This window comes from Micropterus dolomieu, linkage group LG22, assembly GCF_021292245.1.
Source record: "Micropterus dolomieu isolate WLL.071019.BEF.003 ecotype Adirondacks linkage group LG22, ASM2129224v1, whole genome shotgun sequence".
Lineage (NCBI taxonomy): Eukaryota > Metazoa > Chordata > Actinopteri > Centrarchiformes > Centrarchidae > Micropterus > Micropterus dolomieu.
The window spans coordinates 8,765,354-8,785,047 of NC_060171.1; the positions used below are offsets into that span (position 1 = coordinate 8,765,354).

At 38.3% G+C, this 19,694-nt stretch overlaps 3 protein-coding genes across 3 annotated transcripts in view; 1 reads left to right on the forward strand and 2 right to left on the reverse strand.

Moving 5' to 3' along the window:
• ireb2 (iron-responsive element binding protein 2) overlaps positions 1 to 3,193 on the reverse strand; it is a 20,003-nt gene extending 16,810 nt beyond the window's left edge. The window contains exon 1 of the mRNA XM_046037578.1: positions 3,126 to 3,193. Coding sequence (XP_045893534.1) covers positions 3,126 to 3,150 — 25 coding nt within the window. The 5' untranslated portion in view covers positions 3,151 to 3,193. The remainder of the gene's footprint in view (positions 1 to 3,125) is intronic.
• A 2,619-nt stretch (positions 3,194 to 5,812) lies between these two features.
• On the forward strand, positions 5,813 to 11,657 carry slc25a44a (solute carrier family 25 member 44a). Its single transcript, XM_046038315.1, has 4 exons — positions 5,813 to 6,124; positions 7,564 to 8,271; positions 8,391 to 8,518; positions 9,858 to 11,657. Exons 2-4 carry the CDS (start codon positions 7,638 to 7,640, stop codon positions 10,047 to 10,049), a joined length of 954 nt encoding a protein of 317 aa, XP_045894271.1. The 5' UTR covers positions 5,813 to 6,124; positions 7,564 to 7,637; the 3' UTR covers positions 10,050 to 11,657.
• An 817-nt stretch (positions 11,658 to 12,474) lies between these two features.
• The window catches only part of wdr61 (WD repeat domain 61), a 9,654-nt gene continuing 2,434 nt past the window's right edge, over positions 12,475 to 19,694 (reverse strand). The window contains exons 5-11 of the mRNA XM_046038579.1: positions 18,592 to 18,764; positions 16,949 to 17,097; positions 16,568 to 16,661; positions 14,834 to 14,927; positions 14,035 to 14,133; positions 13,559 to 13,637; positions 12,475 to 12,652 (exon numbers count right to left, since the gene is read on the reverse strand). Coding sequence (XP_045894535.1) covers positions 12,563 to 12,652; positions 13,559 to 13,637; positions 14,035 to 14,133; positions 14,834 to 14,927; positions 16,568 to 16,661; positions 16,949 to 17,097; positions 18,592 to 18,764 — 778 coding nt within the window. The 3' untranslated portion in view covers positions 12,475 to 12,562. The remainder of the gene's footprint in view (positions 12,653 to 13,558; positions 13,638 to 14,034; positions 14,134 to 14,833; positions 14,928 to 16,567; positions 16,662 to 16,948; positions 17,098 to 18,591; positions 18,765 to 19,694) is intronic.

Sequence of the window (19,694 nt, forward strand, 5' to 3'; positions counted from 1 at the left end):
TGAGGTAATGGACTTGGAGACTGGATTTTTTCCATCTGCGCTCTGCTTTCCTGCATTCCCTTTTTAGGCTGCGAATGCTGTCATTTATCCAGGGTTGCTTACTAGCTTTAGACGTAGGCCTAACCTTTAGAGGAGCAGTAATATTTAGTGACGACAAGCAGATATGATTGAAGTGATCGACCAGATTGTTGGTGTTGGAATCAGACAGGTGTTGGCTTTGGCTCTGAAAGAATGCGCAAAACTTTGAAACACTTTGTTCATTAAAGATGCGAGAACACACGGAGCTTGGTGAGGCGGCATGAGTAACAGGCGAATCGCAGCTAAAAACAATACATCTGTGGTCAGATATGGTCATGTCCACCAATTCCACAGAGGAAATGCTGACACCCAGGGTAAAAACCAAGTCCAGTGTATGACCACGGTACTTTATCATCTGTTAACTTTAACACTTAATACATTGTTTTTTGGACCAATTAAATAAATATACAGTATACTGTATAATGCTACATGATAAATAAAAGGCTCTAAATAGACCCAGTGATCGGTATCGGCCGATACTGCTTTCAGCAATCGGTGATCGGCCCAAAAAATCCTGTTCAGAGCACCTTTATCAGCTACCTTAGTAACAACATTTACCCAGCGGGGATTTCCTCTGAACAACGCAGTTCAGGCAAGGACGAGGCTTAAACCATCTCAAAAAAAATTCTGTGCCATTTGTGCATTTAATCCATCCATAGAATTGGCTTATTACATACCATGTTGCAGGTCATTCATGCCTACCAGTATTGCATTGCTAAACAAACAATGAGACAAAAATAACTCAACCTCTGCGTATGAGGATGCTGCACCTTATTACAATATGTCAGCACTCGTGTGATGTTTTAGTTGGTATCGTAGTTGTCTGTCTGTTCATCTGACGATTGCTGTTTGCCACACGATGAATTCCCAAGAGGGCTAATAAATAAATGTCAGTCTATTAGTGTTTATTAGCAGCTGAGTAATTGGTCTCAAAAACAACCAAACCTTGAATTAGAGTAAGTTCTAGAATAATGTAATGTAAAATGATTGACAGTGTATTTAGGAACAGAATGTAGAGAAAAGTGAAATGAAAAAGATCTTTCTGGTCTCATGTGTTCCTTTGTGGCCTTTAAGTGTAGTAAAGTCTGCTCATACAGGATGTGGTTATCTTAACCAAACATGTTTCAGAACAAAGACTGCTGCAGTCCTGCAAAACATTTTTGTGTAAACTGTCCCATCTTTGGTTATGAGAGTTAGATTATTCTTTATCAGACAGGTACTTTATGGCAATACAGACTCAAAAGGTGGTAGGTTTGGGCCAAAAGAAATCTAGGTTGTAGCTGTGAAATTCTCCTTTAAAACCAGGTTTGAAAAAGTTAAGCATTTGCTGAGTACCTAGACAAAATAATCGTTTGTGTCCTGGCACTATTTCTCATTGGTCTCACAACGGGACATCATGTTGTAACAGCTCTCAGGTTACTAGCTTTGAAACCAACACTTCTGTGATAGTTATGAAACTGAAACTGCCTAGAACGCAGTAAGAGTATTATTTTACATAGTCTTTTTTTAAAGCCTGCACTGTAATTTGGGTTTCCCAAACCCTAAAGGTGTATTTAATTTAGGTGAAAGGCAAAGGCAAGGAAAACATGTAAACACACATATCACAGAACTGGCTTACTCTGTCATTCCTAAACAATCTGATATTAAAGCAATGTGAATGATGCACTGGGGGTTTCCTATCTTCTTCATCTGCAGTATTTCCTCAAAACACATTTACTAGTGATGGGCCACTGCAGCATGAGTATTATCACTGCTGCTGAAGAAGAACAAGGCAAACAAACAAAATGCTGTAATTTACCTCAATTTACCTGAGCAAGCATAAACCAATTTTGAAACGCCGCTTTTATCATAGCCGAATACTAACAAACATGTGTTTGTGCTCTTGACTCCACTGCAACATATTTAGTAGTCAGATTGAAAATGTATGATACATTCATTTGAAAGAATAATCATCAAACATCCAAAGCCAAAAATGCTCATGCTTGCAACCAAATGACACAGTAAAAGCACATTTAACAGCCTCTTTTGGTCATAAAATCCACAGGCAGCTTGCAAATCCCTCCTGTTTTGCTACTTTTTCTTGCAACCTTAATTTTTCCATGTCTCACTGATGTGCTCACCACTTTTAAATATAACTGTATGCAAAAACTAAGAGCCATAACATAATGCAAAGCAGGCAGGATGTAAAACATCCACGAACACATATTATTGTAATGTGTAATGAAACACTGGCTGGTCACAAATGACAACCGGTTTTCCCGATAAGGCAAGCTTCGTTAAAAGTCCCTATTAATGTTAGACCACTTAAAAGAAAAGCATTACGTAAAGTACTCAATGTTACACTATAATCTGGGTGCTTTATCACACAATGTCATTGTCATGGTGGCCTAATTTATAATCCCACTTTCGACAGATTTGTTAACGTTAGCTGTTGAAAGAAAAAACAGCGCTTCTCGTCAAGTTGTACATTGTCCCTGCGGTTAATATAACTGTAAAGTCACACACGCTTACGATATTATAAGTGGTATTGAAAATGATGTGTGTTATCATCCTTATACATGTATATCCTCTCTGCATGTGTCCCGAAGACAGGGTACGGAAGACAGCTACAAAGCTAGCTAAGGTTCACCTCGTTATCGTGGAGCGCACTCTCGCCAACGTTATCTAACTACTTATCGTGCTACTGGCAGAACGTCTTGAGGAGACACGAAAAAGCGAGGTGATTAGCACACAATTTAAGCTCAGCTAGAAAGCATGTTAAAGTTGTGACATTTTAAGCAGAGTAAAGACACATCTAGCTTGCGGCATTAGCTAGTTTAGGCAGCTCTTGCTTAGTTGTAACAGCAAAAATTGCCAAGCTAGCTAATGTTAGCTTTTATGTCTCCAACAGTTTGACGCCGGAACACTTTATATACTGTTAATTAAAAGCAAACGACGGCCATTTTCAGGGGATGTGTGTTCTTTTTAATCGATCCCCGTGTTTAAGGGTAAACGGCTAATTAGGATGACAGCTTGCCATAAAAGGTTAGCAGAAGACACCTCTTTACCTTTGACTGGGGACGTGAGCGCCATGATGACTTCTGAAATCAACACGACCCGTCCTCACGACTGCGCTGGCTACACCGCGCCGGCCAATCACAACACAGACATATCTAGCCACGCCCATTCACTAAATACTGCCAAAATAAAAATAAAAACATTTTAAAAACAACGAGCTGAAGCCATTTTAACATCGTGAACGGGCACATATATTGCTACCACACTAAGGAGCATTAAAATTAAATTCTTGACATTGGAAACGGTTGGATATAAAAAGGTAAAGCAAATATAACTCAAGATCATCTTATTGGCTTTCATTGGAGCTTTCAGCCGCATCCTACAGTCTTCATCAGATGGATCACTTGTCATGTCATGTAGACTCGTCACGTCACTGAATTTACATATTTACTATCAGAGGAGAGGGGTCACTGAGCTCACTCCATTCCCAGACTGTATTTATTGTTTGTTTTTTTTTACATGTTAACATAAATTAATATAGTGTGAATTTAATTTCGTTATGCAGCCTTGTGCTGTATAATGACTAATAAACAACCTTGTACCTTGTACCTTGGATGAAGACCAGGGAAAAAGCTTGTAAGTGGACATTACCTAGGTATTTGTTTGTATTTATGGCCAATAAAAATAATAATGATAAGAATAACTTTGCACAACAATATCTGTATTGGGTGAATGTTCGGGGTTGTGTCCTTGTAGGCTATATCTCTATATATATATAAATAAGGGTCCTCCTACATATTGTTTTATTTTATTTTATACATTACCATATTTTAATTAATTATCTGTTAAGATCTGTGTGTAGCATGAAGGGACTACACAGTTTCTTTTTGTTATACAACCATGTGATATTAAACTATGTTGTACCTTGTTGTACCATAATGTTAGATATAAATGAAATATGCATTAATGATTTACTGAAACGGTGATGCTGACAATGTAAAAAGTGAGAGTTAAAACAGTAGGCTATATAAAACACAAAATGAATCTAGGTAAAAAACTACAAGGCATGCATGAAAACTGTTGTATTTTCATTATAAATGGTATAAATGGTATTAAATACATGTGTATCTGAGCAGACTCTCCAAACTATGCATTGCATTAGCTGATGTATCCTGTTTTGCTCCTCCTCTTCTTGCGGGTCTTAGGGTCAGACCCGCCTCCACTTCCATCTCCACACATATAACAATAGTGTATTCTACCCTACAGCACTTCTAAAGTAATAAGGCTGAAATATGACACCGATCAATAAGACATCATTCTAATATTAGCAAAAAATTGTACATGCATACAGCAATTACACAGTTAGTTAACATCAACACATGCATGTGTGCTGTGTCACATGATGATCCTCACAGCCTTCAGAGTTGCAGTCCACTTGCAAAGATATTCATGTGTCTAGTTTTGTATTTTATCAGGCCCGATTGCAGGTGCTAGCAACAATTTGTTAAAATCCATAAAGGCCTGATTGTCCCTCTGTCGGATATGCAATTAGTTTTAAATTATAGCCTGAGCCTCTGATATGGCCTGCTAGCAACACTGTTGAACTGGCCGGGTGTGTGTGTGTTCTTTACAAAAATGTGAAGGCCGTAGCCTGAGAGCAACAGGCTGTGAGAGATAATTTGTGAACAAGACCGAACATGTCTGTGACTGTGACTTTTAAAGTGCTGTCATAAAGGTCCCACGTGACAGTACAGATGTGATTTTGCTGCCTTCAGGGCACCTCCGACTTACAACTGCTACTACCACTGAAAGTCGTTACTATGATTTATGCAGCTATAATAAAAAAGAGATACAAACTGTTAACGTGCCCTGTAAAAAAAATTTCTTGTATCTTATAGAGCAAGAGTCACAATCTCCAAAATCATGTATGTATCAAGTGAAATATTCATCACATCATTAGTTGGTATTCAGATGCTTGTGTTGGCTTGTGATGCTGCTGCTTTTCATAAACATATAACAGTTTAACACTACACAACACAATACTTTTACACACTACTTTTGTTTTAAAAGTTTCCATACTGTCCTCTTTCCAGCCAAATATTTGTGTTCCACATATCACAGATGGAATGTAAATAACTACATTTACTCAAGTACTGTACTTAGATACAATTTTGAGGTAGTAATCATACTTTACTTGAGTACTTCCACTTGATACTTTTACTCCACGACAATTCATTGGGGAATATTGTACTTCTTACATCACTACCTTTATTTGACTGACTGCTATAGTAGAACAGCTAATTTGCAGATTAAGATTTAAAACCTATACAGCCTTTATAAAATTTGATGCACATTTACAGAATAAACTATCCAACAGTGTATACATTTGTTAAATTAGTTTTCTCAAGACCATATTAATGCAGTACGATTTTGAAAGCATGACTATTATTTGTAACAAATTATATTACTTAAGTAACCATATTTTAATACACATTTAATTACCTGTTAAGTTCTGTGTGTGTAGCATGAAGGGACTACAACCTTATTTTTCGTTATACAACCGTTTGTTGTATAATGATAAATAACCTACCTTGTACCTTGTTAGTGATCTGAGCACTTCTTACACCACTGCACCACTGACTGCAACGTTTTGTGTCCATGGGGTGTAGCTGTTGTATTGTAATTCCTACGTTTGCATCGGGCACTGAATGCATCACAATCGTCAAATCAGTTAAACAAACCTCTACTTTAGTAGTAGTAGTACCTAACATTACTGTTACAGCGGTCACCTGGAAGGGGAAAGCATTTTCACACCACTTTTTTTTATTATCAAGGAACAGTTTGTAATGATAATAACAATAAGCTGTAAAAACACAGCTTATGACCTTTCACCTTTGATGACAGCGTTTGTTCGAAGCAGTAATGGACGGAAGGCATGATCCACCTTGCAGCAGCAGTTCAGGCCGTATGAGTTTATTACAGCAGGTACGTTATGCAGCAGTGACAGTGGAGGCGGAAGCTGAACCAAAACTACATGGCCCCGTACGAGGTACGTTTAATCCGTGTGTTTTACGTTAAAGCTGTGGTGTGTGTGTGTGTTTTTAAACGGCTAAAATAGCACTCGTGTTGTGTTAGCTAGGTAGCTAGCACACAGCGCGACAACACTTGACATTGCACGTGCACGTTGCTTCACCAACCCGCTGCCAGACAACAATACACACGTCAGATCGGCGGATAAAACGTTTACATGGAAGCGTTATGAAACTGTGGCTGATTAAAGATGTAGGCCTAGATAACATAAAATCAGGATTTTGTCTTGCTGTCAATCATACTAGCCTGCCCCGCTTTGTAGCTGCACAGAAGTTGCCCTGCTTTGTGAGTTACTGTACATTTCATGTGCATGCTAGTCTCTGCAGTGAGTCTTCCCCTTTTTTTTTTGTCCTATCTTTTCATAATAGCGTGAACGTCAGGTAGTAGATGACGGTCTTTGGCACAAACACATCATCTGCATTCTTCTCTGTGGATATCTGATGTGTTTTGCTGATAACACGGAACTGTGACAAGTCTGTCAGGCTGTGACTTGTCCCTTTTTTTTTTTTTTTTTATGTCTGAACATGAAGTACGCACTCCAATAGTTCCCCTTTTCTAATGCAGCAGTGGGTCATTTAATTAATTCTGGAGAGATTTATTAAATGCTGTTATGAACTAAGAATCTAGGCAGTGCCACTTTGGTTTTCTCACGTATTGACGAGTTTCTTATATTAACTGAAAATAATATTTTGTGTATTTGCATGATATATAACAATTGCGTATCGTTCTAAGAGCACATCAGCCTGCTGGGTTCAGGATTGCAAAGAGGAGGCGAGAGAAATGATCTTGGTTATTGTAATAATTCACAGAACTCAAGGTTTAATATGTAATAGTGTAAAAACTTACAGAGGACTCATCCAAGTCTGTGTGTGTAAGTAAGTATGTAAGTATGTATGTATGTATGTGTGTGTATATATATATAAAGAAACACCAACAATATGGAGGCAAAAAAGGAGATCATTTTTAGGTCAGTTGTTTAATTTATACTGATTTGATATTAGTTGATTTATTCATTAATAGAACATTAATTGTCAGGATTTTTGTAATATTACTTACTGCTGTCTGTCCAATATGAGGGTTGGCTGCATTTTTGTATTTCTATATTACCATTAACTTAATATCTATATCTAATATCTAAAACAAAGCAATTTTCAGATGTAAATTTTTGTATTTTTCACTATATTCTGACATTTTATAGACCAAGTGATTGATCGAATAAGCGAGAAAGTAAATGGCAAATTGATTAATAATGAAAATAACCATTAGTTGCAGCCCTATTGGAGATGTCATCAGTCATCAGCGATCTGGGACAGCCCAAATTATGAATGAATGAATATGTGGGTGAGCAGGTTCTTACATCTGATCACTTTTACTAATGCTAAATGTTTTTAATCGCAGGTGTGATGGCAGCTGGGAGGCTTATGAATGCAGATACGTGGCTTTAGGGGTGCAGCGCTGCCGTAGCCGGCACCATGCAGCAGAAAGGTGCGATCCAAATTATCGAATGGGAGGACCTAGACAAGAGGAAGTTCTACTCCCTGGGTGTGTTCATGACCTTGACCACCAGGGCCACCGTCTACCCGGCCAGCCTCATCCGCACTCGGCTCCAGGTGCAGAAGGGAAAGGCCCTCTACTCCGGCACCTTAGATGCTTTTGGCAAGATCCTGCGAGCAGAGGGCGTGCAAGGACTCTACCGTGGCTTTATGGTCAATACGTTCACCCTGATCTCAGGACAGGCTTATATCACCACCTATGAACTGGTGCGCAAGTATGTGTCCCATTACTCGCCCAGTAACACGGTGAAGTCGGTGGTGGCAGGAGGGGCAGCATCCCTGGTGGCCCAGACCATCACTGTTCCCATAGATATTGTGTCCCAGCAACTGATGATGCAAGGACAAGGGGAACACTTGACTCGCTTCAAGCCCAAACCCAAAATGATGCTCGCAGCTACTAAGCGCAGACCGACTTTTGGGCAAACCCGGGACATCACGGTGCAGATATTTGCAGCTGATGGCTTTAAGGGATTTTACAGGGGCTATGTGGCATCACTGCTCACGTACATCCCAAACAGTGCACTCTGGTGGCCTTTTTATCATTTTTATGCGGGTATGTCAACACCTTGTTAGTTACAATAGCTGCTCTTAGCTGACAACTTAAGTAATTTTATATGTAGTGCTCCTGAAATTAAATATATTTGCCTTGTTTTTACATCTTTGGGTTCCCAGAGCAGCTGTCTTTGTTGGCACCAAGTGAGTGCCCCCATCTGATTCTGCAGGCTTTGGCAGGACCAATGGCAGCCGCAACCGCCTCCACCATTACCAACCCCATGGATGTTGTTCGAGCAAGAGTACAGGTAAACACTGTGCGCCACCTAATAGCTGATTTGTGTTTACACTTAGGGCATTGAAAAGAATTAAAGTGTGATTGGATTTATGAGGCAAACAACAATATTTGTTTTTAAAAGTAGCCAGTAAATGTTTGTAAACGTAAAAACATGGAGCATTTTTGAACTTTGATAAAGAACTGACCAACACAAGTTTGTCCACGGTGAGAATTCACATGTTCAGCATTCACACTCAGATATCTGTATTCAGATGTTACTAGAATTATGTACATCAGTCTGTTTGTCCATAAAGATCCATTAAATACGTTTCACCTGTCTCTAAACAGAATCAGCTCCTCAATGCAGCGATGTGAACACCAAATACAGCTGAAGTCAGCTCTTTTTCTCTGTAGCTATTAGGGGTGACCCCGTATAGTTGAAGATTTGATGCTTCGATAGAAGGAGCCTGATTCGACTGCCAGTCTCACAGTCGAATCTTTGCAGAGGTGTTATGAAACGATGATCATACAATTTTGGCGATATGGGGGTGCTCAATGTCTGATTTTACATGGAACTACCATTTTTCTTCCAATAAGTTAATATACAGCCTATTATGATATAAATATCAACATATAATGCTGTGAATAAAAATGTAAAAGATAAGGAAGCTTTTAATAAGTCTTTTAAAAGTGCAAGACAAAGTCCAAAACCCTAACCCTTAAGGCGGGGGGGGGGGTCAGAGTGCACGTGTGGGCGTAGCAGGTGCACCTCGCGGTACGTCCGAATCATTTATCACCATTGATGAACCACACAAAGAATATTACATCATTTTTAAACAATAGGCTACTCAGAATAGTTCTGCAAGGTGCATGCAATTCTGGGTGGGCATGTACAACTCGGCACAAGACCAGTGAATGACATTACTTCATTTCATTGAGCACTTAAACATTCGGAACAAAGACCATAAAGCAGCACTTTGCTTGACTTAAATTAGATATTGCTTTTAAGCCCTGGAGACAAACTCATAAACCAGAAGGTTTATTTAGTAGCTGTTCTGGAGCTTTTGATCTTGTTACACGATCATCCTCAGCAGATAGCTCAGTTAATTAAAAGTTGTAGATGGTCAATTTCTTCATTTTCTTTGCACTGTAAAGACCTTTTTGCCAATGTTGCCATTAGAGGTGAGATCAGAACAATAGATTAAACAACCTTACCATAATGTCCGTTTAGGAGCTGCCGATTGCATCATACATCTCCCTAAATATCATTTTTTGGTGAGATTTATATTATTTAAGTCAAGAATGAACTTTCACCATAACATTTTTTGCAGATAACAAGTGATGATTTAACACTCTTCTGTCTGTTAAAGGTGGAGGGACGATCTTCTGTTATTGAGACGTTCAAGCAGCTGCTGGCAGAGGAAGGTGTCTGGGGGATGACCAAGGGGCTTTCAGCCCGTATCATTTCCTCCTTGCCCACGTCTGTGGTCATCGTGGTGGGATATGAGACCCTGAAGAGACTGAGCCTGCGAGCTGAACTGATAGAGTCCAGGCACTGGTGAAAGACCAGAGGGAACCAGGACCGCCTCACAGCAAGCGTCCCCTCAACACAGACGGGCAGCAACTTTTCACACAGGAGACGGTGTCCCAGATCTGTGTAGCTGCTTCCACTTGCTTCTTTTTAGATCTGTGTTGTTTTATTGCAGGTATGATGCAGCAGAGTGCAAGTGGTTTTCGGTACATGGTTATCTCGCCCTTTTCTGTTTGTCAGACCCATTTCTACTGGCCTTGAAAACAATGTTCTGCATTTTTTTTCAAAACTAAATATCCCATAATAAAAATACACAAATCTTAAAATTTTAACCATGACGGATGAAAGTTGCTTCTTAAAGTATGGCAAGTAACAAATCCCCTTTTGCTTATTGCCTCCCAGTAAATAATAGTATCTTTTTTTAAAGAATTTGCGACAGGCCAGTATGAGTTTTTCAATGTGCCAGAATGTCGTTTGTCCTAGTGAGCATTTAAAGAGTAGAAGAACTTGATATCTGTCTGCATTCCATCGGAAAGTAAATTTTGTGCAGATGTATAAAGCATCTACCAAGAATCACACCTTTGTTTTGGACTATTTGTTTTGAAGAGAGCATAAGATTTATTATTGAATTATAGCAATGCTGTTAAATTGTACAGAAGAAATTAGATCTTCAAAGTGTGATCATTAAGAAATACTTCCAAAAGTATATTTAAAATCTGTTCTATATATCCAACGAAGGTTGAGGTCAAGGGCAACTGGACTTGGTGGTTCTGTATACTAAGGCAGGCAGGGCAACAAATATTACAATCATCTCAAGAGGTCTGTGTGAAACCTGGCTGAATGAGTTCGACCTAAAGCCTTTCTGTAATGTATGTAGCTGTGTCCTGCAATTTATTTTTCCAGCACTGTGTGAAGTCAGTGGTGCGGGTGTAATAATGAATTGTACGTTTAGATAAGTTGATCCGGCCATCATACAGGTGTTTCTGCTTCTTTTTGTTTCTGTCTGTCTAAAAGGACTGTACAAAACAAAGTGGAGCATAACATAAAAAATGAGAGAAGCGGGGATATAGCATTAGAGGTATAACATTACAGGCCTTAGACCACATCAAAGAGGTGTTATACCACTGTTGATAATTCTGTTGTAGTCATACTATTCAAATGACTGAGTATCAAACCAGCAACCATTTGGTTACAGGGCAGAAACCACCGGCCTAATCTGTGTAAAGCAAACACAGAGGGAAAGTAAATGCAGCGGCATGAACACCAGCAAGCACAACGAAATTTAAAAGTTGCATTCAGATTTCACCAGGCACTTAATGAGTGTGTCAACAAGCCTATTGTTAGAAATGAAATGCAGCTGGGAGAAGCACGTGGATGCAGCCATGTTTAGAAATGACTTAATACTGCCGGGAAACAAATTCAGTGAGGGGACTTTCTTTTATAAACTGTTGTTCAGTTTAAAAACACACTGTTCGCGGGAATAATGTTGGATGTGATTAATTTCTGTGAAGCCAATTTAATGGACCTTTGCCTGTATTATCCAACTACCTGCTGTGTGTAATATCAAAGAATTGTTAAAAGTACAGTTTGATGTGATGCAGAACTTGTTGACGAAAAGTAATAAAGAATTCTGAATCACTACAGTAGTTAGTGACCAGTTTTTTGATCTGTACAATATTAAGATATCTTTTTAAAAAGCCAGCATTGTGCTACAGGAACATAAGTAAATTAGGAGGCTGCAGCACACTTGCTGGGCCACTGGAGGGAGCACTACATCATACTTCATCTCCTACACATCTGCTGATGGAATAGCATCCCTCCAAACTTGTATTTCCTCATGAGACAGAGGTGTAATTGGTACAACATCAAAACATAAAGTTATGTGTGAGCAGGAAAACAAGTTAAACTAGTACTGTACTTGAGTCACTGTCACGAGATCATGTCTTCATACACAGAATTAGGGGTAAAACTAAATAGTTCTAATTATTGATTTCTCAAACACTCAGATTAGTCCAGAAAAACTTTACCAGAGCTTCAAGTAATGTCTCCAAATTATGGGCCTGCAAAACTGACAAAAGGCTAGTAGTAAATTAAGAGGTTATCAGACAAGTCAGAAATATTACATTATTAAATGTGTGCCTGCATGAAGGCCTAAAAGATGGAAATTTTGAGATTTAAAGATAAGAGTAAAGTAAGTAAAGTTTTCTACTTTGTCGTAGAGGAAAAAAAAAAAGTTTTCTTCTTTTAGAAGGATAAAGCTTTATATTTCTTTATAAACCATTTTAATTATTTAGCAGTATTGTCTACGATGTTACATTTTTGACTCGTGTTTTCGGGCTCCATATCGAATCATTCATTTTATCTTAAGATAAAAAAGACACAGGTACAAAAGCAACCCTTTTATTTGACCGAAGTGGGTCAGTGCAAAAGAACCCCCCCTCCCACACACACACATTTACAGTTTGACCCTTCCCTCCCTCCCCAATTAACAACCTGCATGATTTGAGTAAACAGCTCTGGAGGATCCTGTCCTCCTTTCGACCATCACATGGGACAGTCGTAGATGTGGATGGCGCGGTCGTCTCCAGCCGAGATGATTTTTGAGCCGGTGCTGTTGTATTTTACACTCCACACCTGAAGATAACAGGAAACAGAATGGGAGTAGGATTTGAGTTACATATGAAAAGTGTAATTCTAAAATCACACCAGCATCCACATTTTGGAAAGAAATTACACCTACAAATAAAAAGACTACTGGCATGGCTGACAATACTGGAGTTGTCTGACATCCTATCAAGAATTGAACCTGTTCAAGAATTAACAAAGTTGAAACGATGACATACCAAATAGCAAGAATGATGGCGGTGGGATATTACATTCATACAGCTTTTTAAAACAGGGTGCTTGAAAAGAAATGAACCCCTTTCAAAAGCAGAATCCTCAAACTTTAAAAGATGGATCTACAGCATTATACATTTTGTTCTGTTACTGCCTAGCTGAAAATGTAAGGCAGTTACAGCACAGACCTGCACAAACTGCGCAGGTGTTAAAGTTAAAGATGGAGCTTTTTACAAATGCCTTAAAAATTCAAGACAATCTGACTAGAAACTAAGCAGTGCCGAGAGCTAAGAAGTGCTCTAAATAGAAGAACAAAGCTGAACACTTCATTGGCTGCAAGTTGTCTCTGTAGATTTTCTGGTTTTGCAGACATTTCACTAAGATGGACAAAAACAGTATGAAAGAGTCAGCCGTCTCTGATCTCCTCTCTGAGGAGCCTTGCTATTTCAATTACAGGCTTTGTTGGGAGAACAGATCAACCTCCCCACAGGCGTCTGCAACCAGGGATCTAATGACAGCTGGGATTATTGGTTTTGCCCGAGCTGAAACGTCACAGATGGGCTATGTGAAAGGCCACTCCGTGACATTGGCCATATCGATTTCCCCCCCAACACATCAGCACCTACAGTGGACAGACTTTCTCACTTTGAATTTGATTACAAACACGCTCAGTGAAGACAGACAGGGTTATATTTGTGTCACCTGGTCTTGGTGGTCGAAGAAGGTGTTGATGCATGCTCTGGAGCTGGCGTCCCAAACCTTCACACTCTTGTCAGACGAGCTGAGAGCAGCAGAGGAGAGAGGACATTTCACATTTTACCGCTCACATCTTAGAATCAAACTGTGTCTTGTCTTCCTGACCTGCTCAGTTTATCTTGGCACTGTGAGCTGAAAACTTTGTTAGAAAAACAGCTTCACCTGACAGCGTTTTCACACAACAGGAGTGAACGAATGGGAAAGTAGACAGGACAAACACGTCTGCTAGTTCACTAACGTACACCAACAGAATAGCCAACAGTTGTGTACTGTCCTTTGCTAATGTATTTACAACAGAGTCTGTTTGAGGTCTATCTACCTTTGCTTTGAGAGTTAATCATTTCTTCATCAGCTCACAAAAAATGTTAGCAGCATAAAACTATTCCTCTGTTTTGTAGCAACCTAAAGCTCAAGTGTTTTACCTTGAGACAAAGTGGGTGTTATCTGGGGAGAAGGCGACATTAAGAACCCAGGATCCATGTCCACTCAGTGTGCCAGCCAGGTTGGCTGTCACATGTTGCCTGTGAAACAAAGTTTATTAGATTAAACTGGATTCAACTTAGTCACTGAGTACAAGTACTGTGACAACAAAATGCAGTTTGGCATCTAACCAGAAAAGAGTAAAGTTCAGAGTAATGTACATACTATGTCTAGAATAAACAGTAAGGGTAGATTTGAATTAGCCAACAAATGTTTCTCTATCTTCTATACTGTTTATTTCTGTGCTTGTAATTTGTAACATCTGTACCATAGTAACGCTGACTTACCAGTTCCCTACCTTGTTGTGTTTGGCTGTTTTTTATATGATTTGACTACAATGAGCATCTTTTGCACAAAAATGGCCTTCAGGATAAATTAAAAGAACCAAACCTTTGACAGAGCTTTCACCATTGCCGCCCCCTCCCTCTGGAACTCCTTACCCATACACATTTGAGAATGCAGCAACCTGGACTCTTTCAACCCACTTCTTTAGAGTAGCTTTCAACCACGAATAATATTACATTTCACCTGATTTTATGTATTTTGAATTTATATATATATTTTTTTACATATCATTTATGTATCTTATCTATTTTTAAATGTACATAATTACTATATTTATTGTGAAGTATCTTTGAGTGTCCTGAAAAGCACTATAGAAATCAAATGTATCAATCAATCATTATTATTGTTAAAACTGACTGGCAGGGGGATCCACTACAAGCTGCCAGCTGAACTCACACGTCATATATTTTGATGTAGCCGTCGTCAGAGGCTGTGACCAGAAGCTGGGAGTCGGGGGAGAAAGTGAGGGATCTGATGGGCATGGCGTGACCTGAGGAGAGAAGAAACTGTCACTCAGTAGGCTTCCTCACTGAGTCCTTAGGCAATCTCTGCTGCTCTGCTATTTTAAAAGATTCAACATGGCTGTTTGTAAGCTTAAGCATCCTCAATCTTATTCAGTATACTCAGAGCTCTTTTTCATCTGTAATAATAAAACAGTTTGTGTATAATATATGTATAGTATCTATATGTTATATATGCATACATTTGCTGAAAACAACTTCTCCACATGCCAGCATGCGTTCAAGGCTAATTTCCTCAAGAGCATATTCATAATTACAGACAGGGCACAAATTAAAAGGCAAAACCTAAATAAAAGAGTGGAGAAACATCCAATGCAGATGCTTCAGTGCACCAGGGCTCATTGAATGTAGGGCTGGGTGATAAACTGATAATAATTATTGTGATATAATTTTCCTTGATTTAAATATAACAAATGTTCAATAAACATACAAACAAATCAGCACTTAATTTTTCTATTAAGACATTTATTTTGTTGAGGAAACAGGACTGAAAAAAGATTTTACTTAATTTTACTAATGCATATTTTTATGTTGTTCATGTCATCTTTCATCTATCATAATTGTTTTGAATGTTTTTAAGATTAGTTGAAAACCACAATTAACCGTCTGGTTTCTTCAACTGTTCACCCAGGAGCAAAAATCAGCCTTTAACCTTGAAAGAAATAATGAACTGACATTTATTGTGATAATTATCGATACAGACTGATTATCTTAATCGGGATAACATTTTTGGCCACATCGCCCAGCCCTAACTGAACGGATTGGTGAGTTTGAAAATTATGTGGATAATTGCGAAGGCCTTTACAGTCACAAGATCTCAACCCAGTTTCACACCTATGAAAGATTTTGGACCAACGTGTAAGACAATGCTCTCCACCAATGTGACCGAAACACCAGTCATGCTCTATCCTTTTGTTATGTTTGTTTTTCTGTCTATCTGCTGTACTCAGATCTCTGTTGCAAGAGAGATGTTGATCTCATAGAGATGACCTAATTAAATAAAGGGTGTATATATACATAAGGGAATATCTTGTGGAGGATGGTGTTCATCCTTCTAATAGAGTTTCACAGATTTGGCAAGGAGCACTGACGCTGTTCTGGAGGCTCGTGGTGGCCTGACTCCACACTAAGACACGCTTTTTTTTCTCCCCCATTTGTCCCTCATCTGTATATTTGACCTAATTTCTTTATGCTCTATCACACATGGATTCATTTTTTGTTTACTCATGTCTATCAGAACCATCTAGTGCTAAAAAGATTACTCAATTAATGAATTAGTCAATTAAAAGAGAACACATTATAGTTAAATTAATTATTTACTCATTTATCAGTGAAAAAGCCAAAAAAATGCGCTTTTCAAATATGAGAATTTGCTGCTTTATCCATGTTTTATGATTGTAAATTGAATATCTTTGAGTTTTCAACCGTTGGTCACCTTGACCTCTTGGAAAGTGTGGTGGGCATTTTGCATTACTTAACTGACAAAGTGCTTAATCGATTAATTAAAAACAAAATTTAGAGAATAATTGGTAATGAAAACAATCACTAGTTGCAGCACTAGATCCTTAGAATTTTTGCCTCAATAATGAATAATAATATTTGGACCTACCTTCCAGTGTGTGGAGTAGCTTTCCAGTGGCTATGTCAAAGATATTGATGATTCCATCGATAGCTCCGCTGGCCAAATATTTTCCATCAGGGCTCTGCGGGGCAAAACCATTGAAGGATTTGATTATAAAGGCAATTTACAAATGTACAGACATAAAACTGGATGAGCTATAGAGAGTTCTAAAAGCCTTTAAAACAACTTTTAGACCTGCAGAAAAGGGGTTAAGAGTTAAAACAAGGTGGGACCTTGGGGTGAATGAGAAGAAGCACAAATCAAGATGAGTTATTGTAAAGCCAAGGCAATGAGGTCACAGCCATTAGAGACTCTGAGCTTGAGAAGCCACCACCCAGCCGACCAGAAAGACAATTTATAGTTCCTTACGTAAGCTATACTCAGGATGAATTTTCCTCGAGTGTCCAGAGAATATTCCTTCTTGCCACTTTCCACACCAAAGATGTTGACCTTGCCTAGATGGCTACCTGTGGCAATGTATTTAGAGTCTGGGGAGAAGGCAACTGACCATGCATCAACTAGAGAGGAGAGCAGAAAGACAGAGGGAAGGTTGAACACATCAAAATGATTATTTTCCAGGAAATGTTTATTTTAACAATCCTGTCTACAGCAAACAACCTACTTATTGCAATTTGTCACATAGTTAAACACAATCTTTTTATGTGTATACCTAGTGTATTCTCTAATGGTCCACCAGTGTGTCTTATCTAACTGCCCCTGAACAAGATACAAAACCTACATTCTGCTCTGTTAAGTCAATCATGATAAGATCGTCAGGTATAAACTAAATACTATAAACGTAAATCCACAAAAAGAAAAAGACAAAAAAGGTTTTAAATATTAAGAGGACTCCTGTCTGAAGAATCCCAGTACACAAAAATACAGTATGTACAAAAATAAAAAGGTCCTTAATCCACTGACCCAGACCAACCACTGAGTGAAATAGAGTGTCACTAACGGAAGTTGACATGGCATTTAGATGAAGTACATCTTGGTTCAAGATACACAACAACACAGACGTTTCTGGGTGTGGAGTTCTTGAAAGGTGAGAGTAAAATAAATTAAAACAGACAAGCTGTCCCTTGAAGGTTTGTTTAAATACTAAACTGGGTGACAATTTTCTTTGTACTGACCTTATTCCAGAGCTAAGTGCTAGATAGTAAAAAGGCAGTGAATGAACACTCCATCAAGACAACGTTAACAAGGTCAAATCAACTATATTTTTGTGAGTTTAGGAGATAAGTTATTCAAAAACGAGTTTGCTTACAGGCATCATGCTAGATGGATTCCCTTTTTTATAGAGAATTCCTCTAGCATGGAGGCAGCTAGCTTTATGTGTTCATCATTTGAGTCCAAGACAAATTTCCCTACGGGAGCAATGAAGTATATCATATCATTCTCTATGCCTGGAAAAATAAATAAATAAAAAAAGTTCTCAAACTTAGTTCTCACGCCCCCTTTATTTTTATTAATCATTGTATAATAATACCGGCAATTGAAATAAACAAGATTCAGGTTAGCAAAATAGCCTTGCCTGCATCAGAGCACTGTGGTTTTATTTATTTCACCATATGAATCCTATTAATGCAACTTTAGGTCCACTTAACATCATATATGTTATCAATTAACATATCACCAAAATCCTCCATAAATATCAGAAAATAGAGAAATATTTGGCAATTTCCTAAAGCCCAGGGTGACGTCAAATATTTTGTCCAAAAAAAACAATTAAATATCGTTAAATATCAAATAAGACAATAAGCTGCAGTAAAAACTCACAACAGAGAAGCTGAAACCATTAAATGTTTGGTATTTTTGCTTAAAAACAGATTTAAACGGTTTATCTACTATCAAAATATTTGCTGATTATGTTTCTACTGATCAACTAATCTACTTATTTTAACTCTAGACATACATAATCTCTCTCACACACACACACACACACACACACACACACACACACACAGACTGTAATCATGAAATGTCAATGATCCTCTAAGGCCCAGTCTGACCTGGTCCGGCGTCCATGGACTTGATCTGTTTTCCGGACTCTAAGTCCCAGAGACGGATGTGAGCGTCGAGGGAACTAGAGGCGGCGATGGCTCCGTTGTGACTGATGTCTACTGACACCACACCCAGCTGGTGGCCCTCCAGAGTCCACTGCAGCTCCAGCTTCTCATCTGACCTGCATGAGCAATGTGGCACAGAGATTATTCCGTCACATCAAGTCAAATAAACTCAACACAACTTTTAAACCAACAGGGACGAGGAGTTCTTAAAAGTGTTCAGGAAGAAATTTTAACATCCAGAATTCTACAACTGGGCAAACTTCATCAAGTGATCTTGCACTAGTGTATTCTTTATAATTTAGAGAAACAGTCTGACTTTTGTCAGAGAACTTGTATGTTATTGTTCATGGTTGTATTGCATATGCATATATATATATATATATATATATATATATATATATATATATATATATATATATATATATATATATATGTATATGTATGTGTGTGTGTGTGTGTGTGTGTGTGTGTGTGTGTGTGTGTGTATGTATGTATATATATACACACACACACATATATATACAGACGTGCTCAAATTTGTTGGTACCCTTACAGCTCATTGAAATAATGCTTCATTCCTCCTGAGAAGTGATGAAATTAAAAGCTATTTTATCATGTATACTTGCATGCCTTTGGTATGTCATAGAATAAAGCAAAGAAGCTGTGAAAAGAAATGAATTATTGCTTATTCTACAAAGATATTCTAAAATGGCCTGGACACATTTGTTGGTACACCTTAGAAAAGATAATAAATAATTGGATTATAGTGATATTTCAAACTAATTAGTTTCTTTAATTAGTATCACACATGTCTCCAATCTTGTAATCAGTCATTCAGCCTATTTAAATGGAGAAAAGTAGTCACTGTGCTGTTTGGTATCATTGTGTGCACCACACTGAACATGGACCAGAGAAAGCAAAGGAGAGAGTTGTCTGAGGAGATCAGAAAGAAAATAATAGACAAGCATGGTAAAGGTAAAGGCTACAAGACCATCTCCAAGCAGCTTGATGTTCCTGTGACAACAGTTGCAAATATTATTAAGAAG